Consider the following 26,371-nt stretch of genomic DNA (forward strand, 5'->3'; position numbering starts at 1 on the left):
TGGAATTCCACACAAAAATTCTTTGGAAATATGTCAAAAATGTTGATGTTTACTGCTATGCAGAAAATTATATACATACATAGATACGTACATGATATACATACATATATTTATATACAATATATTAACTTCACTTCGATTTTTAATATAGGTTTTTACACCTTTAATACTTTGTACAAAATATGTAATGTGTAAATCCCTTTAAGAAGAAAAAGAGGATTTTTTGTGTTTTGTTTTTGCATAACGAATAAAAAAAAATGGCAAACGGTATCTAAACATTTTTTAAAAATCTCCAAAATTAAAAAATATATGTTTCTTCGGGGCACTTGTATCAAAAATTGTGTTTGTGTTTTATACTGTAACCCCATTCCGGTGATGACCGCTACAAAAACTAAAAAAAAAATTGAGTTTAGTTAACTCAAGTTAAAGCTTCTTTCGTGGATGAAAAAGAAGTAAACAAAAAATAAAAAGATAAAGGGAGAAATTATGAAGAAATGTCGTTTTAATATTGACTAGAAAAATTTCAGGAAGAGTTGCTTATAATCAAGTTTTTTACCATTTCTTCTTCTTCGATATTTTTTACACGCGCAAAGTTGCGGGTATATTAGTACAATTTTAGTAAACAATAATTATAAAGGAAAAAAATTATGAAAACAGGTTTTAAATATTTTTTCTTGCTTAACTTCAATGACAATTTTTAAGAAATAATTCTGCAGTTGTTTTCATGCAAAAAGTTTTTGAAAGGTTCATTTTTGTTATGATTTATTTCTTAGGCTGAAATTTTTAAAATCTGAATTAGAAAAATTAAAAAAAAATTATTTCAGATCGAGAAATTTTTTATATTGCTTTTATATTTCAGCATAACTGTTCTCCAACAATTTCGGCATATACAATACATTATTTGATTTTGTTTAATTTTTAAACTTTTTGCTGCTATTTTTTAAATTCAAAAATGCTCCAATCAAACAGAAATTAGTTTTTCGTACTTTTCGAAATTAAAGAATAAAATTGAAAAACTGGAATATACTATTAGATTCGCAACTAAGTTCTCGCTGTTTTTTTGATGAAAATACAACTTTATTCTGAAAAAATGGTTACAAATGAATAATTGAAAGTATTGCCCATCGCTGACTACTACTTTTTCCCATCTTTCTGGTAGATCTGGTATACGATACGAGTCGCGGTAAAACTGTTCATCTTTTGAGGCTATCCACGAATCAAGCCATTTTTGATGTCTTCATATGAATAGAACTGCTTGTCAAGTAGACCATTGCTATCGATCGGAACCGGTGATAATCGGACGACGCAATACATGGGGAATAGGGAGGCTGGGGTAGGATTTCCCATTTCAGTGTTTTCAGGTAGGTTTTAACGGGTTTGGCAACGTGAGGCCGTGCGTTGTCATGCTGTAGAATCACTTTTTCATGCCTCTCCGCGTATTGCGGCCGCTTCTCGGGCAGTGCTCGACTTAATCGCATCAATTGAAGTCGATACCAATCCCCAGTGTTGGTTTCGCTTGGTTTTAACAGTTCATAAAAAATAACACCAACTTGGTCCCACCAAATATCATACATAGCATCACCTTCGCTGCGTGAATATTCGGCCGAGGCGACGACGTGGAAGCATGACCGGGCAGTCCCCATGACTTTCTTTTCTTTGGATTGCTGTAATGAATCCATTTTTTATCACCCGTCACGATGCGATGAAGAAAACCCATCCTCCCTTAATCTTTTGCCGCTGGAGCAGTTGTTCACAGGCGAAAAACGACGTTCAACATCTCTTGGTTTTAACTCATAAGGAACCCAAGTCCCCTGTTTCTGAATCATTCCCAATGGAAATGGATTGGCGGGTACTCCAAATACTGAAGCAAGCTCTTCTTGCGTTTGACACGGATCCTCATTGAGCAATGCGTCCAATTCAGCGTCTACGAAGGTTTTTGGCCTTCCTTCACGCGGACGGTCGTCAACATTAAAATCACCGTCTTTGAAGCGACGGATCCAATCTCGGCACGTTGTGTCACTTAAAGCAGCATCTCCATAAATTTTTTGTATCTCTCGATGCGCTTCAGCCGCCGTTTTTTTTGAATGAACGAGGCAAATCAACACTTCCCTCAAATGACGATTATTCGGCACAAAATCAGACATTTTCACAAATCCAAAAGTATATGATCCCAAAATAAAATTACTAATGTGTCGAAGCAGTTTGCTTACCATAGGTCTAAGCTTGGTTTATGACGTTTAGATTATTTTGGAATCGACTAGCATACACTGCTGGCGGCATCAATTGACAAACAGCGGGAACTTAGTTGCGCACCTAATACTAAAAATAATTTGTATATAAAACTCTTTCAAAATACTTTTCAGAGAAATTTTATATTTTAGAGTAAAATCAAAACAATCTTATTAAAAAATGTGTTGCAATTCTCAAAACAGCAAGTTATTAAAAATTTAAACTGTTTTGTACGAAGCGCAAAAAATTACAAGAAAAACTACTTTTTGTAGCTTTTAATATGATACAACAGCCTCCAATAAGACTGTGCAAAAATAGAAACAAACTTAAAATGAAAATGAAATAAAAAATTAAAAATAATAACGTACCGAAAAATCAAAAGTTCAACATTGTTGTTATTGCACTGGTACAAGTAGTTGTGGTTTGTGTGTATTACACAGGTCTTAACAGTTCAAAGGCCTGCAGCGCGCTGTTAACAATGTACATAGACATGTTGATCTGCTATGCTTTACATTCAGTTAATGCCATTCCTTTGCTGTTGTAATGCATCTTCTGCGAATAGTTATGTATGTATATAGAATTTAGCGCAGTACTGTTGGCTTTATCAATTTGTGACAGCTGCTTCCGCTTTCCTATCGTCTTCAATGATGCAAATGTCGGCTGTCAGATGCTTGGTTTTTTCAATTGCTTGCTTAGCGGTGTGTTGTTGCGTTTATTATCTTTTTTACATCATCTTCCTACTACATATTTATTCTTGCTTGTCGTTCTACTACTTTATCACAATAATTTCAGTAAATATTTGCTAACAAATTTCTTCGACATTCACACATGTACCCAACAGTGTATGTATATGTGCATATGTGTGTATGCGATTCTTTACCATAACTTGATGCCATCTTTTTTTGATTTTAAAATATTTCGAATTTTTTTTCACATTTTTTTTTTGTTTTTAAATATTTAGTACATAGTTTTTGTATATAATCCTAGCATATATTTTTATAAAAAAAAGTTTAGAAACTCTTAAAAGTGCTCTAACTGTCTTATTACATTTAAAATGTGCATACATACATACATATGTACTTACGCATTATATTACATATATGTATATGTATGCATGGATGAGTGTGTTGGTCTAATTACAGTATTTAAAGTGTGTATATTTTTGTAAAAATGTGGGTGTGTTTTTTTATTGTAAATGGATTTTAGTGTGTTTTTCACAAATTGCAATTTTATAAAGAAATATTTTCATTTGCTAAAAAATTTAGTTATTAATTTTTTTTAAATTTAAATTGTTAATGGAAAAATACTTAGCATTTACTGCAATATAGTTTCTAATTTTTTGCGTGTATGAGTGAAACTGAATTAAAAAAAGCACAAAGTTGTTCTTGGGGATTTTTTGCCTATAAAAATGGAAAAATATCATTAATACAAAAATCAATACTTTTATTTAAATGTAAATTTTCCCGAGACGTGTTTTATGATTGTTCCTGCTTAAGTGATGTTGAATATGTTTGGAATAGGATAAAGCAAAATATGTGTTCCCTTATGTTTCACGAATTTCCATCATAATCTGCATTATTTTGCTATAACGGTATGTTTGCCACTTTTTATTGGTGCAAGTTTGTATGTATGTAGAAATGTGTTACTTAACGTTTTGCAATTGACGCGATTTCTAACTGTCGCATTGCATTTCACTTTCGCTATTTCCTTTTAGTCTCTTGCACACAAGCTCACCAATCGTATAGCTATCGATCTCGCTCTATCTCATTAGTACACGTCCACATATATATATGTATTAATTAATGTAAATATTTTGCTATCGCTATTTCGCTTTTAACCTTAGCAATTAATGCTCGACTTCTGCACGCTCAAAACTTGAGTTGATAGTTTACAATTTCTTATTAAAATTTTCCTTAACTCTCTTTTTGTATAAAGTACAATTACTTATAAAATAAATAAGATTATACATATTTTGAATTTCATTCTTTTTTTTTTTGAATTGCATGTGTGTGCATGCTTTTGTTTATTTTAATTAGCTTTTAAGATTCTGATTGTTACTTTAAAATAAATTAAGCATATATTAAGCATAAAAAATAATTAAATATAATTAAAAACGCAAAAGAGAAAACAAAAATTAAAAACAATCGTAAAATAGAATAATAAATAAGTACAAATTAATTGGAAATTGGAGAGTTTTGCATCTATGTAAACTAAAGTTATGTTGGGACCGACTGTGGGAATGATATTGGAGAACCATTAATAACTTTGATAAAGTGCTGTAACTTCGAAATCTCTTCCGATGGTATTAATAGCACTTTTAAGCATTCTCCAAACCATTTCGAATCGAAGCAGTTTTTCCTAAAAATAAAAGAGAAAGAGAAACAAAATATATAATACAAAAAATTAATAAATCAAATTATATCAACTAATATGAGAACTTAATAGTAAATAAAGTTTTTGATTTTAAAACAACAATTTAAAGAAAAATTAGTATTGTGAAAAAATTCATTAAAATAAAATGAGAAATAAATGGCGTCATATTTTTTGTGTTTTTTTTTATACATCGCATAATTTGTGATTAGTTTCAAGGCGCTACATTCGAATTTCGCGTCTGGATTTGAGATGCCTATTGGGATGACGTGGTTGCGGCAAAACATTCATGTGTTTCGCGAAAATATTTAAAATTTTCTTTCGTCGAATTTTCTAGGATGGCAAGAAAACTAGCTTTTTCAACTTGTTCCATATAACATAACAGGTAACATTACGTTAACAGCGCCAGCTTTATTTACAGATGCATAGCCTCAGGCGTAGTCAGAGTCCTGTACAGGAACATAAATATGACAAACAGTATGCGGTACTGAATTTCGCTCGGTGTGGTTGATTTTTATAAAAGTGCTTACTGTTTAAATTGTTATAACATAAATGCAATAATGAAAAAGTAAATACTTCACAACATGGCAAAAAAAAAAATGCTTGGTAGTAGACAAATAACATCTAGAGATGTAGATTCACTTTACATGGAAATCTAGAAATGTGTGCATATAAATACTCTGCGAAACCTGCCCGATGGCAATGCGGGAATAGTTTCAAAGTCAGCAGAGTTCTTAACTGCATTTTGGAGTTTGATATTTTTATTTAGTATGTTGGAATTTTCAGTACCATAATAGTTCGCACATGAAAATGTTGATGTACATTTATGTTAACACTTTTATGTTGCCCGTCACTGTTAAGTGTGATGTTGTCGTTGGTAAAATTTATTACTATATTTTAATTAAATGTATGGAACTGAAAAAAGTATTGGCTTGATTTTCAGATATTGTTAACATTTTTGTGGTTTTGAAAGAAAATTTGAAATGTCACTTCTTAGTGACAAATTGATGTAGTGTAGTACTACTTAGCGGTTTTATTTATCCATATCAAAAATAAACCTATTAAAGTAAAACTTTATGTATTATATAACGTAAACTACGAAGAAATAAAAAAAAACAAATTTGCAAAAAATATAATGTAGAGAGAGAAACATACGCGTAAATACAAACATTGAACGAAGTAGCAGCAGCAATGGCAATTCGTTTTTAATTGATTTATGTTACATATATGATAAAATCAGAATATTTCAGTTATGCGCTAGAAAATATATTTGCATGTTTTTGGGTTATATGTTTATTTTGGTTTTATATCTAATTAAAATGGGTTTTCCGCATCTCTTTATTGCATATTTGCTATAGCAAATGGCATTGGCGAACCATTTATAACCTTAACAAAATATTGAAGCTGAGTAACTTCTTCTTCGGGTATCATTAGAACTTTGAGACATTCGCCAAATGTCTCATGTGTAAAACAATTAAGCCTGTATAAATGAGAATAATATACGAAAAAAATATTGTAGCATAAAATACGAATATGTATGCCTGTATGTTTCTTTGCTGATATGTATGTACGTATGAATTTCCTTTTTGAAATATTTAATAAGACTTCAATATATGTAAGTATACATACGATATGGTACCTCAGAGATAAGAGGGGAATATAGTTTTGTTATATGTATTATATGTGAAAAATAAAATATGCATAAACAATAATTACCTATTATAATAATACATGCATTAACAACTATAATAATCAATTTATTTTTGAAGCATTTTTTATTACAGAAGCGCCTTCCTCAGAAGGATTGTCCGACAGAGACACAAAAATGAGCATAAACATGACAAACAAATTTTAAACGATGGAATGTAAACTTCTGTTCCATTCGTTGTACTACATGCCTCGATTGATGACCTTTGATCTGGCTGCCCAGTGCATCTGTTTGCATAGATATGTAAAGGAAGAAGGTCAATTGATGATTATCTAGGAAAATGAGTATGCTCTTTCCACGAGGTACTCGTATGGTAACCAAAAAATTGGAGCAAGAATAGACTATACGAGTAGTCAAGGACACCGTGTACTTTTTCAAGTCACCAACAACTCAAAAGTGTGTACTTTATTTGAAGATATTTCCGTAGCGTTTTCTTTTGCGTTGCGATCGCTGATGACTTTGTTTTTAGAAAATTTAGGTCACTGTCATACGCTAAGTATTACTAGAAAAACGATTTGTATAGTATGTAATTCATACGATACCTTTCCTCCTTACTTTGGTAAGGATATATAATTTTTAATAATTTAAGTTATAACTAAAATTTATTTTTCTAATATATTGGAAATAATTTTTTTTGTATATTAAGCATTAAGGAGTATATTAAGCAATTTCATGACAGACTCAGAGGAATGTAATACTAACTACGAGCATAAGAGTAGCACCTGTGCGTGAACCTATGCTTTTAATCTTTTCATAAATTTGCTATTTTTATGTAAATAATTTCAGTACATGAATTTCATACTTACTCTAAGCTATAAGTAACAAATAAACTATGTAATTTAATAACACAGTGGAAACGAAATCAAATCGACTATTATTAGTTTAGAGAAGCGAAGAGAGAGAGTGACGGTTCCAAGATGGAATCGGGAGTCGGAGCAAGGGTTTTCTCTAAATCGGCCAATTTATCTATCTCCTTTAAACTGCCGAACACCGCTAGTGTTTTTGCAAGCAGAAGCCTTGCGATATTGCATGGTGCAGAGCGACGACGCCATGGTGCAGAGCGAAATTGGTAAACTCCTGTAAAGAAGAGATCAAATCTCTTGGGTGTGCAGGTAACATTTCTCTGATTTGGGTTCCAGGACATAGGAACATAGAAGGAAATGAAATTGCTGATGAGCTTACCAGGAAGGGGACTGTATTGGCCTCAGAGACCTCCTACCCGGTCATCGGCATCCCCTTGACAGTTGTTAAAGGGGGACTGCAAAAATTATTTCTCAGGAAAGCGCTGAAAAGATGGAGCTCCATTTCTTCATGTGCTATTTCGAAAACCCTTTTCTCCAATACGCACACACGCGGAAAAGCTAGGATTACCATTTAACTTCCATTGCAGAAGTTGTGGGGACCTTTCAGAGAAGGAGACTGTAGAGCATTTTCTTTGTAAATGTCTGGGTTTGGCAGCTAGAAGACTAAGGTCACTGGGAGCTCCCTTCTTCGACAGCCTGGGGCAGTGCACCAACCTAAATCCAATCAATCTTCTCCATTATATCAACAGCTCTGGTTGGCTGTAGATATATGCCTGTTGGAGGTCTTATAATGGTATCAAAACGGCGCTTTAGTGCTATTTGAGGAGTGCCAGGTGCACTTCAACAATTTCACCTATCTACCTACCTAGTTTAGAGAAAAGGAAATCCATTATTTCAATGTAACATTTTTGTGAAAATAGTTTACTATACAACGGTTTTATTGCCTTTAGCTGCTGGGCGATGCTACGACTAGTGACATGCCGGTGAACTTCTATTATTTCTGTGATTTTATCGACATTTTTTTTATTATCGACATAGGTATTCTTTAACATCAAAAATGCCTGAACGGAATCGATGTATATAATTACCTGCTATAGTACCGGCACTGTAAGCAACATTCACAATTTCAGTGGCCTGGCTTGCATTTTCGCCTTTATCAAAGAAAAATTGTGAAATGTACGGAATTTTTTTTTCGAAACGTGAGGGTGGCGTAACCTTCTAACTATTCAGAGCCAATGCTGACTTAATCAACATATGCTCTGCTTTTTATTGCCCAGGATTCCCCTGCAATAAGTTCTCACCATTTCCACATTTCGCGCCTAAGCCAATTCATCTAATAGCCCTGATCAGCTAACCGGCCTAGGAAGGATTTTGAAAAGTAGATACAATAACCAGGTTAAACTAATTCGAGTTGGTAATTATAGTCGGTTTCGATATTTTTATTGTCATCTCACTACATATGGGATGTAACTAAAACTCGTGAGAGAAAATGCTTCAGAGACGTGCATCCATGCATTCTAGCTTCCACTGTGTTTGCTAGTATACAATTCAATTACTCTGTGTATAAATTTTGTAGCGACAACTTACTTGCATAGTCGGTGTATACTCGTCTCGCGGAAGAGTTGATAACAGTCTTCGCAAATGCGATCCAAGCGGAAGAACATGGTTTTGTTGAAAATTCCTTTGCACTCTAAGTCGAAGAAATTGCTTCGCTTTGACAAATTGTGATTGTTGTGTGGCAAGGCTGTGATAAGTGGAATCAAGACAAGAAACAGCACCACCGAGATCTTAATGTTGCGGGAACACATCTGGAAAGAAATTCATAATAGAGATATTGTATGATTAATAAAAGATTTAAGAAGAAAATGGTGGCTTAATAAAATGATAAATAATAAATACCTTAGAATGTACAGAATTAACATAAAATTCTTTTTTTTAGAAAAATCCTTAGCGGTTTTTTTTTTAATTTCTCTCTTCAGCGGACAACTCTCCGCTCCACAACAACCCTCCCATTGTTCCCTCATAAGCGAAAAACTTACAATCTCTGCCTTGGATTTGTTAAAATCTGTGAAATTTGTTAGATTCCCCAAGGCGTGGAGGCAAGTAGGTCCACAGGCAGTGAAAAATTGTTTAAAGAAGGCTTATTTTGGGAAAACAGACTTCTCTAATGACGATAGTTTCCCATTATCAACGTTATTAATCTACGTTCTACAACGTTATTAATCTTGGTCAGACACCATAACTAGATACTGAAGTCTTCATAAATTAAGAAGATAATATTATAGGTTCTCAAGAATCGTTAGGCGTTGGCCAATGGCGTTGGCCAATGGCGTTGGCTGAAGATGAACAAGAAAATGAGATTTGCCATAAGTTAACATCTTATAAAGAGGCTTTTTAACTATAAGAAAACAGGAAGGTTTTTCGTAAGATCACATCAACATCAAAGGTTTTGAATTGGTCATTGATCTTCGAATACACCTCCATGATATTGAAATGAAAAGAAAAACTTGCCACACTAAAATTTAAATTAGCGTGAATTACACTACTTTAAGATATTTTCAAAGCCAAGCTGCACATACTCAAAGAAGAGGAAAAATGCTTACTCAGATTTAGGAACCTGAGCATCATAATAGAGCTCATTAGCCAGCTCTAAAAGCGTAGGGTCCGGTTCGTCGCGTATCTTAGAAGCCCATTTTATTGATACTAATCTTATAGTGAAATATGGTACGAGAATGTGGTGAAATAGATCACGAATTGGAGATATTGGATAGGGCGGATTTTTTTTCTTTGGACTACTTGAAGACTCAATACAGTTTTACATACAAAGTCTTCGTGAAATCTAGTTCATTGGGATATCGCCGGATGTACAAGCTAGTCGGGAAGGAAATATTAGCTATGAAGTAAATTGGGTTTCGTGCTGGTTGCTGGAATTCTTGTGTAATGAAAGAGTGTCTAATGAAAACGATGAGTGCTCAGATTTAGACGACGTTCTCCGAAATACTTGGAAAATCGAAAAACTTGTTCTAGAAGACACACTTTCAGATAAGAAAAAAAAAATTAGCCAAAATGGTTACGATATTATCTACTTCCATTTCGAATATTTTCCGTGACTACCTTGGTATGTCTAAGGTCATCGCGAGGAAGGTCGAGGAAGATCAAACCACTTCAGCGACAGTGTGGAGCCTAATGCTCCAACAAGTTTTTGAATTTTTGTAGCCTGAAAGGGGCTGAACTCATGAACAATATTATTACTGCAAAGGAAACTGGGCATTACTATGAAAGTGAGCTAAGAGGAATCTATGCAATGACACAAAAAAAAAAATGTGCATCACCTGCAAGACAATGTTTTATAAATTTTGGGATTCGGAAATTATCGTATTGGTCGATTATAAAGAAAAACTGCCACTATCACTGCAAAATTCTAAACCTAAACCTAAAAGATGAAAAGGAAATGAAGGTGCAAATGGATTTTAGAGATACTCCCTTTGCTCGACAACGTGCCTGTTCTTAAGAGTCATGTTGATGAAACCACAGGTGTCACTTCGGAACACTTGAACTTATTTCCAGAAATGAACAAAGCTAGTCGAGCAAAAAAATTGACTGGCCTATTTATTTAGGCCTTCCAAGAAACCTTTGAACTCTTTTATTCTGAAATGTATTATGCGGTAAATACACATAAGCAACTTTCGAATATCGACACTATCGATAACACTGTGAATTGTGTTGACGCTCTATTTTTATTTCGTTTCTACCACTCCACTCTAAGGCTGTGCTCCTTCTCGCCGCTACCCCACCACTACTCGCACTCCATATCAGTCGCGGGCGTGATATTTATATGTCTGCTATTTTAGTCGCCGTTCTTTTTTTACGCTGTGTCTGTTTATGGCTCGCTATTTTTAAATTGAGTCTGCCTATAGTAGCATTGGTTCGATTTGTTATTTTTTCTGTTGTACTTGCTTTGTTTGTATATTTGCATGCATGTGCGTTCTGTCTGCTGTATTTAAAGAATTGGGTAAATGGATATGGGCCAAGTTGAACCTTGAATATTTCGTGACTGCAGCTATTCGACTGCTGACGCTTCCTTTTGGCGGCATAATCAGTAGGCTAGCGACTGGCTGTTATGGCCGATAAATAGGCGGCGTTTAATAGTTGCTGCATTGAGCCGATTGCGGCAGACCGATTGGCCAACAAGGCGGAATGTAAGCTTGAGCGCGCCTCATGGTCTGTATACTCGGAGGCAATGGCATACAAACATACATAAGTATTAACATATTGCATGTACATATGTATATGCACTCGTAAATATTTTGTATTGTCTACGCTCTGTGTAACTCGTATGAGTACTATGCAATTCTAAAAATAGAACTTTTATAATGTGGTTCGTACGGTTCCAATGGGTGGCATTGCATAAAATTGTATGCCAGAGTCAAAGGCGTTACCGACAACATATTATTTTTACTTGTTGCTTCTATATTTTCGTATGTGTTCATTGTTTGTCTGCGGTGCTCTGCCTGCATTATTTCTGGTTAAGTGAATTGATCGCCAGCCCATTGAAGGTGCCGCCAGACGATGTTATCTCTATGCAAAAAGGATCATACAAGTCCGCACGAGTACTACACTATAAACATACGAGTATTAATACATATGTATATGGATATGAAGGCGCGGTAAGGTTACGGTTAGTTGATACAAACAAGCGTGCGATCTGCGATGGTAGATCAACAAGTGGGTAAAAGTTGTGTTTATGGCGTCAGTGGTGTCTAAAAATAGTATAACACTTTGTATTGCAACATAAAGCATAGGGGAGTCTTAGACAATACGTATGTGCATAAAGAAACTTACATATATATGTATCTAAATATATACATACATGCTTATTGATTTATAGTTTGGGTACACGCTTTAGCCTTAAGCCATGTATTACTTACTAATTTAATATCAATGAATGCGATAAAAAAATTTGGACAGGAAAACTTTGTTGATTTTAAATATTTATTATTTTTTTATTCTAAATAAAGAGCAGAAATTACAGCGAAACCTTACTTAAGAACATTCATTTTACTTGTTCTATGGTCTATGGAACAACTATTTTTTTTTTATTTTTTATTTATTAATTTACATAATATCACAGTTTTTATTATCACCGAAACACATCACCACAGCAGTCGGAAGGAGACTAGACACAACTAATGGAAAAGTCGGCAAAACTGATCTTACGGAAGCATATCGCGTTGAGACGTATCCGAAAAACGATTTTTCGCAAGCCGCCCGCGAGTCGCCGTTTGTGTGTTCGTGCGTGTCCGCGTAAGTCGAAGCGCGCATTCTGGCACAAAAAAATTAATTATAATTAATCCTTTTCGAATTGCACGTATTTTTTTTTCATACATAAATGCACAGATGTTTATTACGTTAATATCCTTAAAAAATTTTCATCCCAGAGGCGCAGAAATTAGTTAAATTAGTTAAATTTTTAATTGTTTATTAAAAAAAAATTATTTACAAAAACAAAACATCAAGTTTCGGAACAAAAATAACGTTTTTGGAAAATATCATCCTTTATCAGTCTGCAGTTGAAAAATCGTTGTAATCGGATACTTACTTTACGAGAAATGTGATAATTATTCAAGCGCTGCAAAAAACTTCGATAGTTAATAAAAAAAAACTATTTAGAATTTTACAACAAAATTTTCTGAGTGTGCTTCTGGATGATAGAACTCAGTCCTGGCTGAATTTCATCGCAAAATATTCACTTTGGTAATTTTGATGCCCACTTGAGAAAGCCTTACCCATTATTTACTTGAATTCATCATTGAGTTCCCATGAGAAAGATGCCCTTCCCTAAATTTGGTATAAAATGTTTAGTTTCGCTTCACAAATGTCGAAAAAAAAATTGTTATGTATAAATAATTAATTAATTAAAAAATGATTTAAACTTGTTTATCCTAAAAGATCTTAAAGGTCACAGTGTTACAATTTCAAGCCTTTCTTATTTGTAAAAATAAAATTTGATAGCGTTTACTTCAGGCCTCTTCTTTTCGCCAAGCGTTAGCAAGTGGCGATTAGAGGAAACAAATGATTTAAAAAAAAACATATCCTATAAATTACATGTGTTTGTAAAATAGTGGGTTATACTAGTTTTATTAGGTATGTCTGTATAAGCATACTCGCTAGCGGTGAATCTTGTTCGATAACTTTGTTGTTGGTTTCACATGCACATTTTTCCGTCAAGTGAGCCGAGCAGAGAGCTAGCGAGCAGAGAAGTGACGAATTGAAGGGGAATTTTAATTAGAAAGCTTGAGACTCTGGAATTCCACTCAGCCGATTCTCGTGAATAAAATTCAATTCTCAACATGAATTATTGGGAATTGAAAGGTGACATTGCTTATATATTCTATACATATATATATATATTCATTCTCATTCATGAGCCAGTCTTTACAATATTTTTTTATTCTCCTTTGTGCTTTTTGTTCACTTTTACGTGATTGAAATTTTATTGCACTCAAGTTTTTGATTCTTTATTTCCTTTGTAGAAATGTGAAAAATGTCCTAAAATTAGGCAAAAAAAGTGCCAAAAGCATGCAAAGAAAGTTAAACAAACTTGGAAGTACAGAGGTGCTTGTACGCTCCCTTTATCCTCACACTCGTTTATCTTATGTAAACATCAACTTAAATTTAAATTAAGATCCGTAAAAATATATTTATGTTTACACATTGCACAGGGAAACAATTTTTAAAACATAAAATATAAAAAAATAATTTGCATTTACAATTTATTCGGCACTCGATCCTTTTTTTGTTACCAGAATTAAAAAATAAAATATTTTAAAGAATTTAAAACATGTTTTTAACTCTTCACTCGGTAATCGATACTGTTTTTGAGAATAGTATTCATAAGAAAAATATTTAAAAAAAAATGCATGCACAATTTAAACACTTCTTTTCGATACGCGATACCATTTATCGAGACTATGAATCCAGTAATAAACATTCGTTTTTACCAGAATTAATAAAAAAAATGAATTTCTTGTTTGGATAATCGTTATTATTTATCGATACTATTTATTCGGTAATCGATATTTTTTAATACAAAATTTAAAAGGAAAAATATTTAAAAAAATGTTTAATGGTTTTCGTCTTTTCGATACTCGTTATTACTTATCGATACTATTTAGTTGAAACAGAATGAAAAAGAATTAAATTTAATAAAACTATTTTAAAAACGTTAAAGCTTTTTTCACGATTTCAGATTTTCTTTTCAAACTTGTTAATATTTATTGATGCTAGTTAAAAAGGACTTGGTCCTGTTTTTTTCATAACCGAAGCAAATGCGGCCGAAAATCCCCACCTGCTTCCAGTTTTTAATAAAAATAATTGCGCACTACTTAAAATGAATATTCCAGAAGCTATTTCATAAGTTGAAAATTAAAACAGTTTTCTCTTCAGTTTCAATTTTATCTTTCCGGTCAATCAGTTAGCGAAAAAGATGCAATCATCAGCTCAGTACCGCGTGCAAGTGGAATAAATATATAATATGTATATAAATATTTTACTATATAGCAACGACTATTACTATATATTTTTAAATATTACATATCTCATAAGCAAAATACCTACAATAATTTTTATTTAGAGATGAAGTCATTCGGTGGACGCTTGCAAAAAACCAAAAAAAAGCAAACATTAAATTAAATCAACAAATAACAAATCGATCAACGCCTATCTATTTATTGCTATGAAATATTTAATTTTTTCATTCTCATAAATATTAGACTTCATTTATGCACAAGGCGTACGCGTGCCGCATTGAAATTGGCATTTGGAGCGCGGACAATTTAACAGCACAGCACAGAAATGGAAATTAATGAATGGCTATTCGACGCGGTTTCGACTGTGTTTACAAGATTTTTAATTGGAATTGCATGCAGATAATGCTGATGCCTCATTTTTAATTTATTTATTTTATTCTACACCAAACAGCAAAATGTCGACACTATGGCTGGCTTTGCGTTTAGGCTAATGATGATATGAGACTACGGCCGCTGCTGCTGCTGCTGCTGCTGCTGTTGATGATGATGATGGCGATAATAATATTTGTTTAAGAGATAATGGCTGATGATGCATCATCGGTATGTCGCATATTATTTGCATTTTTAAAAGACGCAATTCATTTATGGGCGCGGCAGGCATGTCTGCCGCATAGCGTCACATATGTATGTATGCGGCGTGCTGACAAGCCCCCTGTATAAAATGCTAAAAACGTAGAGAGGAGGGTATGACATTATGGCAAGTGTGAATGCGCGAGTGTCGTCAGCTTCGTGTGGAGCCAAAAAACAGGCACGCATTCACACATATTCTCGTATGTAGATATTTCTACATACATGTGTATGCATGTGTAGCGATCGAATGCAATACAATGACAATGGGCATAGTCCGCCTAATGATGCGCAGCGGGGGTGGCGGAAGCTTTGCGTTATAAGCATTGGCTAAGCAAGCGAGTATAATTTGAATTGCGCGCGCTACTCCCACCAAGCATTTCAAAATGCGCGCGCAATGTTTGTAAAGTGTACGAAATTAAAAATACCGTACACGTGCAATCGCGTCCGCACATGGTACATATGGATGTATGTATGTATGTTGTATGCATGTTTGTAATCTGTAACAAATATGTAGCACATATTACAACAAAATGTTCGTGCTTTCCCCCACATCCACATTTGAGCTATTTTCAATTCGTTCTTTGAATTCTCATTACTGCAAATGTAATTTACGAGTTGCGCGCCAGACTGCAGTGCGCCGTCGAGTGGCAGTCAAGTGCGAGTAGTAGCGAATTGATGTGACAATTTCTCAATGAATATTTTGTAGACATTGTGTCTGTAACCTATTTGCTTTAAATACATTCGTATTCTCTGAAAATGTACAACTACATATACATGTATGTATGTATATGTATGTATTAACATGTATAAGTATATGTATAATTATACATATAAAGATATAAATAAATTTATAGTCTTGCTTGCCAACTAAAAAGAAAAAAATATGAATTGAAATTTCGTTGCACAGTGGAAACAGTTTGAAAAGTTATTTTTTGTTTTTCATTCCCTGATAATTATCATATAATTATCTATTATAATAGATAGCATTTTTAAGAAGAATTAAAGAACTACTATAAAAGACCAACTCGCTACAAATATTTTCGCTCCCAGGGAATAAGTTCATAGCGTGTTTATATTTTCAACGATTTGTTTGCTGTTTGGCAAAGGGTAAGTATTCGTTCGATAGAACTCTTTCTGCGCTATAAAACTATGTTAGTTGTATAATATCTTTGATTAATTTAATTTTTTAGTTTTGAGCCTTAGGACGGTATGCCCAGGAGGTGAAATCAACATTTTCGACACCTGCTCTTCTTTGCTTTTCATCGAGGCCAAAAAACTGCCGTAGTAGCCCGGAACATTTGCTACGTGTATGGAGAAGGTGTCATAGAGAGGTGTACAGCACTCAAATGGGTTGCAAGGTTCAAAAATGGCGACTTTGACGACACGTACCGTAGCGGAAGGCCTTCTGAATGCGATGAAAAACGTTTCAAATCACTTTTGAAGGAGAACGGTCGCCGAACCAGTAGTGAATTGGTGGAAAAAATTAGTGGCAATCATAAAACGATTCTCAATCACTTTCATTCAATGAGATTTACCGAAAAATTGGGAGCCTTGGTGCCTCGCGAGTTCATCGAATAAAGTTGCCTTCAAACTGCTTCTTAGCATCTCGAACACCATTGAAGAACACGCGGCCATAAACAGCGCTTTTTGTACCGAATCGTCACGGGAGATGAGAAATGGTGAGTGGCTTCAGGAGATACGCCAAAGCCGAGAGTCAAGCCGGATCTATATCTAAAGAAGATCATGATATGTGTTTAGAGGGACTGGGAGCGCTTGGTGCACTGGGAAATGTTCGAAAAGAATGTCATGGTCATCAAAGAGTTCTATGCGTGACGCTATTCGACTGAAAAGACCAGATCAACATGGTCAAACCGTACTCTTTCACGACAACGCCAGGCCTCAGGTTGCACAAAGCCGCACTCCAAAAGCACGAATGGGAGGTCCCTCAGCATCCGCCGTATTCTCTGGACCCTGCAAAAAAGTCCCTCACTTCTGCATTTTCTGGAACACAATTTTGATGAAGCTATCAGTGACTAATAGATGGCTATGGACTCTGGTGCAACTAGTGACTACAGAAACTAGTAGCACTGGAAGTTTTTTAATATAAAGGGTGGTTCAATTTCAAGGACCAATGTTGAATGTGAAGCACACCTAAACGTCAGCGACACCGTTGAACTTCTTTCTTTGGAGTTATTTGAAAGAAAAGGTATACGTCGATAAATCAGCAACAATTCAAGAGCTAAAGGATGAGATAATTCGGCACATTAACGGCATAGAACCTCAATTATGCCTCAGCGTCATCGAAAATTTAGACCATCGGATGGAGGAGCGCCGCCGAGGCCGATATTTTGTTCCGTACGTAATTGAGCCATACCAATATTATCATAATAAAGAGAAATGACAATAATTTCTTAATAAAATTGTGTTTATTCAAATTCAACACCGGCCCTTGAAACTTAACCACACTTTATATGAATATTGGCCCTTACACACTTTATTGGCTGTTTGCCCAGTCTCCTACCCTATTTGTAGTGTTTTTCTTGATGTTGTTCTACAAATGGAGGGGCCTACAATTTTAAACCGACTCCGAACGGCAGATGGTATTTTATATTAAGAGGAGCTTTTTCATGGCAGAAATACACGCGGAAGCTTGACATTGCCTGCCGAGTTGCGATCACTATAAGAAGAAAACTTTTTCCATCATTTCCCGGATATCCAAACCTGGGCACTTCCGAATGGCAGTTACGCACCAGTTACGACGCGCGCAGTGAAACCATTTAGGGACATACAAATTTGCGAAAACGATTAGACATTTTTTTTCATCCTAAACAATTATTGTTTATTTTACTTTTGGCCGTCAAATTGTAAGTATGTTTTTCAATAAGTGGAGCTCAAAGCTGGAATTTAAATAAATCACAAAATTTAATATTATTTATTTACTTCATGTCTGATCAACCAGGTTGAGCTTAATTTATTGAAAATAAAAGTTAAACAATCTATAAAATTTAAGTTGTATAAAAATTAGGGTATACAAAAGCTTCGCTGCAATAATGATGCAATTATTCAAGTACTATTTAGCAAGCTCTTTTCCGAATATACATATATTAACGGTAAACGTTAATGTATTCCGAAATATTATCTTTATCTTTACATCTTTCTCTTGTAATAACGAATAGTGGCTGCTAAGTGAATTTCAATGTGCGACCAAAGAGAGGAGAAGAAGATCAGGTGAAGTAAAAAATAGCAAATTGCATTCTATTTATTAACAACACGTCGCCAAATCACGAGTTCCCGAAAAAAAAGAAACTTTCCGCGTTGGACGGACTTAGCGGATGTGCCCATATGATGTAGAACTTATACACATACATGTACATATATCCATGTATATATATGTGCATATGCGTTCAACTAAACAATATCGAGATTTTTATTTTACATTGATTTCATTTGCTTGTCAGTACAATTCTGCACATTCTCACATACACACATGCACGTATATTTCTGTACATGTCTACAAACTCGTTGCTGTTCTTAAGCATAAGTGAATGCTATTCAATATAAAAGTCTGAGTTTTTTCTTGAACCTCAGCAAGTTTCTTTTTTTTGTTTTTTTGTGTTTTTAATTGAACACTTTTATGAGCTTGTTGATGCCTTCAATTAAGTTGTTTAACAAAAATTCTATTTATTGTTCATCGAACAAATGCGAATCGCTCTTGCATTTCAAAGGCAGTTCATTAGAATAAGAGTGTGTTCTTTTCAGTTTTCGTATCTGGCATTTTGAGGCACGCGATTTGTTTAAAAAATATGAATATACATACATATCTACATATGTATATATACACATATATATAAATATACATATATGTACACATATATATGTAATATATTATATTAAAGAAAGCGTGCCTCCCACGACTTCGGCGCTTGTGCTTTTCTGGCAAATTACACCGGTCAACATGAATTTCACCTCAAATTTTGATTAGGTTTGTTTAACCAGGGTTATATTCATAAGTATAAAATGGCTCTCCTCTGAACATGAAGAATTTACATCCTTAATAAACAAATATTGGATATAGGAACTCCCCTCTCTTCTTCCAGAGTTCTTGACATCGCAAAGCAGCTGCTTAAGCCTTTTTTCTCATGCCTTCCGATAAAGATACTTTTTAACAGCTCCTTGGCTGTGAATCATGCTCCTACGCTCAGCATGAGAAATTTCTATGGCCGCCTTAAGCTCGCCCAAATACGCAATAAATGACGTATGCGCGAAATATATACAGGGTGAACGATATAAAGTGTTACCTATTCAAAACACCATAACTTTTTTGTGTGAAGTTAGATTTCAAAGGCAAAATTGTTCAAAAATAACAAAAATTACAATTTTAACATATGTACATATATTCAGTTTAGCTCGATATGACCACCTTTTGCCTTGACTATAGCCTTCAAACGGTCAAAAAATGAGTTGCATGCTGCACGATTGTGATCTTGAGGTATTTTGGCCCATTCTCACATAATCGCATTTTTTAGCGCATCCATACTGGCATATTTTTTAGTCCTTACCTTGCTCCCCAAAATGGACCAGATGAAATAGTCCATCGGATTTGCGTCTGGCGAATTCGAAAGCCATTGTGTGGACGAAATGAAGTGTGGAACATGATTTTTTAATCATTCTTGGTTCACACGAGCTTTATGAGACGGTGCCGAGTCCTGTTGGAACTTTCATGGTCTACGACCGAAATGTTTGCGTGTCCACGGCTCTAAAGCAGCTTCTAAAACATTTTCTCGATAATAAGTCGCATTCACTTTGACAGCAGGCTCGATAAAAACGATTGGAGAGTGTCCATCAGCGGTCACTGCGGCCCAAACCATTACTTGCGATGGGAAATTGCTTCGAGTGTCCATACGTAGGCTCAAATTCTCGTATGAGCGTTCGGTCAAGTAAATACGATCGTTTTGAGTGTTTATGAACTGGTCAATTGGGATTTTTTTTTCATCAGAAAATACAATGTTAGGAAATTCGCCACGTTCGTGCAAGCGCAACAACTCCTTTGCTCTTTCGCACCGAACTTTCTTTTGCTGGGGTGAAAGATCGTGTGCTTTTTGGAACTTGTAAGCCTTGACTTTGAGCTCATTTTTCAATAAGCGTCGTGTAAAATTTTTGCGCAAGTGGCTTAAAACTGTTTTATAGTCGATATTTAGCTTCTGGGCAATGCGTTTTCTCCAAACTATTTAATATGAAGATTAATACTGACCAAATCATTATGATTTTTGTTTTTATACTTGAGCATTTTTTGGTACGAAGAATTTATTTCTGATATCTAGCTTTTATTTAAAGAACCTCTAGCAGGCGCTACAAAGCAAATTATAAGTAATTTGTTAATATTGTAATAGGAAAAGTGACTGTATGTAATTTTTTTTTAAATGTAAGTCAAACTACAATTTGCAAAAAACCAAAAACCGGTAAATTTTTAAAATTTTCAAAAAGGAACTTTTACAATTACCAACGTACCATTATTTGGGTTTTGGGTCCTTTTTAATTTCAACAGGAGATGTATTTTTACTACCGCCAGTCTTCATTGCCATAATTTTCTATCGATTTCCATATTACTCGTACTTAAAGACAGCTTCTTTTAAAATTAGCAGCGCTCGAAATTAACTTTAGAGCGAATGATTTTTTTTTCTTAGAATTTAATGTAGAATCCGAATATGCCAGGAACGATGTCGAAAAAAATCTTATCATGCAAATGAACTCACCCTAATATTATATAAAAATTTAATATAAATAAAAACTGAAAATTTAGATTTGTCTTAACATTCGTTGGTCTTCAAAAATGTATAGACAATAAAGACATTACTTACATAAGAACTAAGTGAGTGAGGGACTCCAAAGAATTGATGTCTGCAAATATCGAGATTTCGACAAAATTGCCGAAAATTTTTCAACAGTGTAGCCTCATCACAAAACGGGCAATTGGCTGGTTGTGTGCCTTGAAGTATGATAGAGGGGCGTGTGCGTGTGCGAAAATTGTGTGACCGAGACGTGGGCGGTTGAAAGGTTTTGAGGTTAGCACAGAGCTACATATTCTTCTTTGCAAACTGAACATTTAAAAAATTATTTATCCTTGTAAAAAACATTAAAGCTTATTTTATATGGAAAATATGCAAATTTATTTCCTATGTATAGAATGAAAATGTACAAGGTGTGTTCAAAAAGTATCGCGAATGTTGAATTTTGGCAGGTTACGTATATTCGAATTTCGATTTTTTTGTGGCGATATGTTGGTACACATGTCTCTCACTCATGCCGACGAGTTCGGCCATTTTGAATGTTCAGTTATTTATTGACAGCTGCTTTGCTTGCATGTGTTTCGGCTCGTCTTCGATTTTTACCTGTTCAAAAAGATGGTTCAAAGAACCTGTATCAAATTTTGTGTGAAGCTACTTTGGACCAAAGCAACGTTTATCGGTGGTACAAAATTTTCTCAGAAGGCCGAGAAGATGTGAACAACGAAAAGCCTGCCGGACGCCCGAGTACTTCAACAACAGACGAAAAAATTGATGAAGTGAAGAAACTGGTATTGGCCGATCGTTGAATCACTGTTAGAGAAGTTGCTGAGGACCTAGGCATATCGATTGGCTCGTGCCATTCGATTTTTTTCAATGATTTGGGCATGAGACGGGTCGCCGCAAAATTCGTACCAAAACTGCTCAATTTCGACCAAAAGCAGCTTCGCATGAACATTGCTAATGAGATGTTGGATTCTGTCCGTGACGACCCAAATTTGCTCCAGAGGGTCATAACTGGTGACGAATCGTGGGTTTATGGTTATGACGCGGAAACCAAAGCTCAATCATCTCAATGGAAGCTGCCGCACGAACCAAGACCGAAAAAAGCGCGCCAAGTTCGGTCGAATTGGCTCTTGCCTCACGATAACGCCTCTGCTCACACATCGTTGCTTGAGCGCGACTTTTTGGCCAAAAACAACACACTAATGATGCCACAGCTACCGTATTCCCCAGATCTGGCCCCCTGTGACTTTTTATTGTTCCCGAAACTGAACAAGATAAAAAAATTATTTTTTGAAGTGCTTCGAAGATAGGAAAAAACGTTGGCACAAGTGCATAATATCTCATGGGGATTACTTTGAAGGGGACAAAATAGATATTAATGAATAAATAAATAATTTTTGAAAAAACACCAAATACGCGATACTTTTTGAACACACCTCGTATGCATTGCAATTGGACATTTTTTTTGTTGAACTGTGTTAATTATGCTGCTAACATTTAATATTTTAATTTTTATTTAATTTATCTTCTCATAGTGCGCACTAATTATTATTACTGTGTATTTTGCTAGTCAAAAATATTTGGAATATTTGTTATAGTAAAATACATGCACACAAGTATACATATACATACACACATATGTATGCATGTACAAGAAATGAGAATCAAAACAAAACGCATACAATTTATAAATTTTCTAGACATCTGTTGGAGATACATACATACATATGTGTATATTTTTAGTTGAGCATTTCCAAACTTTTAATTGCGCACTAACCGATTTTATTCTTAATAAAATTTAGTGCAAAGGAAATAGCTTAATATTTTATGATCGTAAATTTTCGAACAGCAAAAAAATGAAAAAAAAAAAATGGCCAGTGATGCCTTTCTTATTTCTCCACCTCTCTCCATCCTATTGCATAGCCACAATTAAATTGCGAATTGACACTGTGGCGCAAAAATTCGTATTGGCGCAAAATCTCGGCTTCCATTGGGCACAATCGTAAATTAAACAAATAAATTAACGTGGCGAAAAACCAATCATAGACATAAAAATTTAAAATTGCAAAGAAATTAAAGAGCGAAATTTGCGTACGTATGCTTGTGCACGTACATAGGTTAGTCCAAATGTATGCATGTGAGGCGACAAAAAACATGCCGCCCTGACAGTTATAAATTGCCATTAACCATTAAATTGCCAACTAATCAAAGCAATAAATTACGCGCAATATTCTCGTGGTATATATACGAGTATGTATGTATATAGGGTAAGCCTTTGAGTGATTATTTTTTTTTAAATGCTCTAAAAATATCGTTTAATGTTGATTTGTTTTATTAGAAAAAGTCAACTCTTCGACTCCATACAATAGGAGGGATACGATAAAATACCGCATGCCGCCTTGACTTCGAACCCGCAAGGAATGAGAAAAAAGGCAGACCACTTGGCTTGGCTTGGCAAAGGATTATACGCAATGTAACTTGCAAATCGTTTAATGAACTGAGTCTTTTGGCTATGAAATAGAAATGTTTGGAAAACTTTTGTTGAAGTCCTTAAGCTCCTAAAGGGCTAAGAATAAATACTAATGATGAGAGATTTATAAAATGTGGTTTTGGTTTTCCGGAGGGGACTTTTTGCTTTTCAGTTGCACTTGCCCGGTAGTGATATTAAATTTCTGCCACTTACTTGAATTAGTGTCGGAATAGCTGCCAATTTATATTTATGGCATGAATGCTCTTTTTAGGAGGACGCTAGCGCAATTTAATACTTATTCTTTTTCCTTAGACTTTTAATTTTTCTTACTCCAAGTCTAATTTTAATAAGCCACTCATACGACTCTCGTCATAAGACCTTTGTTTGTATTTATCTATCATATAGTCAGTAAGCATCCTATATGTTGATTAATAAGTAACTAAAGAAATAAATTTAATTTAAAAGAAAACCGGCCGATGGCCTACCCTTTACATATGCCAATACATATATGCTACAACATCGTTGGCAACGGGAACGGCAATCGGCAATCAGATCAGAGCAACAGATAGCAATAAGCAACAAGCAACAGATGCAAATGATCGCAAATGGAGGCTTGGCGCATTCACTTCAATTGCTCCACTTCAAATGGTGTGACTGTCTGTGCACATGTGTGTGTGAGTGCGTGTGTGGCTGTGTGTGTCATAGAGTCGCTTTGCCTCCAAACGCAGCCAATAAACCAATATTGTGATATCATGCGCTCCAATGTCTGTTTTATGTACGCGTGCATCACATACATACATACACAGTAAATACTCCTACATACATACGTATAAGCATGCACGTGAATTTGTATGTAGTTGTATAAATACACATATATACATAATGATCACGTTGCGATTTTGACGACTATATTATTGCCATTGGCAGTTTTCGAACGCACACACATACACCCATACATATGTATATGCATAAGTAATTAAATTGCCGACACGCAAATTTGTACCATGACGCCATTGCAATAAAAATCTGGCATGATCACATCATATTTCCGAGATTTCGGCTTCCAGAGAGATTCAGTATCTCGCTTCAGTGTTAAATATTTTCGATCGCCTAAATTGATTTGAATGGTATTGAATGTCATGTGGGAATACCAATTAAAATTTTCTCAAATAAAATTATATACATTTTTTGGTACGATATTCACTGGTTTTCAATTAAAAAAATTGCATTAAATAAAATCTGAGGGCAATCAGCCTTAAGTCTCATGGGAAATTCCACTGAATGTGTTGAAATTGTAAATACAAAGGCGGAAATTTGTTTTATAGTCTGAGCATTTTTATGTCAACTGTCAATTTGACATATGCAGGTGCCTTTTTGACGTAAACAACAATCACATTGGCGCATATTGCTGTCACTTTGACGCATGCATTTATTAGTGGAATGCCACGTCAATCACCCGACACAGATATTCAATCATTGGCAATGGTTGCTTAATTAGAATAAGATGATATTGATGAGCTTTTTCCGGTAAGAACTGGAATTGTTCATAGTTCAATTTAAAAAAAGCTCTTTTGATATTAAACATAAAATATTCCAATCCTTAACCGCATATGCATATTCCCAGCCCTTTTGAGTATTATTTCGTAGATGTTCGATGAACCGTGGCGCCAATTGTCTAATTGGAATCAAATCAACGTATGCTATAGGTATTCTTATCTTCGCATATCTAGTTTTTCCAGCGGCGAATATTTAACTTTGACTGAAGTTAAGCAGACTACTGCAATACTCAGACAGTTTATACTCATAATACTTCATAGCACCCGATTTAAGGCGGAATACATATCGCTCGTTTGTTAGTAGGACGTCAAACTCAAAATATCAAGGATATGCGGAAAACCGCTTCAATGTAAAGTAATGACGAGATAATGTTAATAGATATCGCCATGCATATTACACAGCGTAAAAGAAGAGCTGGTGGTTATTTATTTAATTATCTATATGTATGTGAGTCAATGAATAAGCTACTTGAAGTTAATGCTAAGACTTGTATAATAAAAAACAAGAAAAATAATAATAAAATATTAACAGTAAACCCTAATCCCATGTCGATGGATCGTTCGTGGCCGGCCAATTCGTTGAGAAATCATGAATTTTTTATGAAACAACTGCACGGTGCATGTTTCATACCATTTTTGTATAATAAAATATTGTTATACAATAATAAAACATTTTGAAAAAATCTCTTCGGATATGTTTAGTTAAAACTTACAGAGAAGATCTCTTATGATTTATTTTCTAATTTTCTGTTGTCGAACGACCCATCAACATGGATTTAAGGTGCCAAATGGGACGGCATGGATTAGGGTTAAAAAAGCGTTATCTAGGAAATTGCAGAAAGTCTCTTTAGAGAGTGGGAAATCAAGCACGACAGAATTCGGAATCTCATTGCATTACCGAAGTGCATGCGCGAAAGGGGCATTTACAGCGCAAATAGTTTGACAATGCCTGAATGGAAAGGATTATAACTATGTAGAGTCCTCAGCAAAGCGAGAAAAACAATGCACTGCAGTAGAGATGAACAGTCAACGGTTCCATTAATAATACCCGAAAACAAATGAGAGAGAAGCAATTTCTGCATACTATCTAACAATGTTTATCATTATATTGCTAATCACTACTTTTCCAATAAAAATTCTACACTTTTTTTAACTCATTCATTATTTAAATACTTAGCATACCAAAGAAAAGAAAAAAACTTTAACTTTCTATCTTATCGATTTAACGAGAACGCCTTTGCTGGCAAGCGCAAATTTCGCAAAAATGTCTTTCAACGAAATATGAAG

General features: G+C 34.6%; 1 protein-coding gene across 4 annotated transcripts in view; it reads right to left on the reverse strand.

Annotated features, from left to right (window-relative positions):
- LOC129243934 (ion transport peptide) overlaps positions 1-26,371 on the reverse strand; it is an 88,562-nt gene that overhangs the window by 1,889 nt on the left and 60,302 nt on the right. For 2 of the 4 annotated variants that reach the window (XR_008582358.1, XR_008582357.1), the window contains exons 3-4: positions 8,698-8,918; positions 2,598-4,587 (exon numbers count right to left, since the gene is read on the reverse strand). Coding sequence is in view for 2 of the 4 variants with exons in the window: in XM_054881412.1 (XP_054737387.1) it covers positions 5,938-6,079; positions 8,698-8,918 (363 nt within the window). In the remaining 2 variants the exon portion in view is untranslated. Of the gene's footprint in view, positions 1-2,597; positions 4,588-5,464; positions 6,080-8,697; positions 8,919-26,371 lie in introns of those variants that run through there. The other 2 variants (XM_054881412.1, XM_054881413.1) reach the window with 2 other exon arrangements.

This window comes from Anastrepha obliqua, chromosome 4 (genome assembly GCF_027943255.1).
Source record: "Anastrepha obliqua isolate idAnaObli1 chromosome 4, idAnaObli1_1.0, whole genome shotgun sequence".
Taxonomy (NCBI): Eukaryota; Metazoa; Arthropoda; class Insecta; order Diptera; family Tephritidae; genus Anastrepha; species Anastrepha obliqua.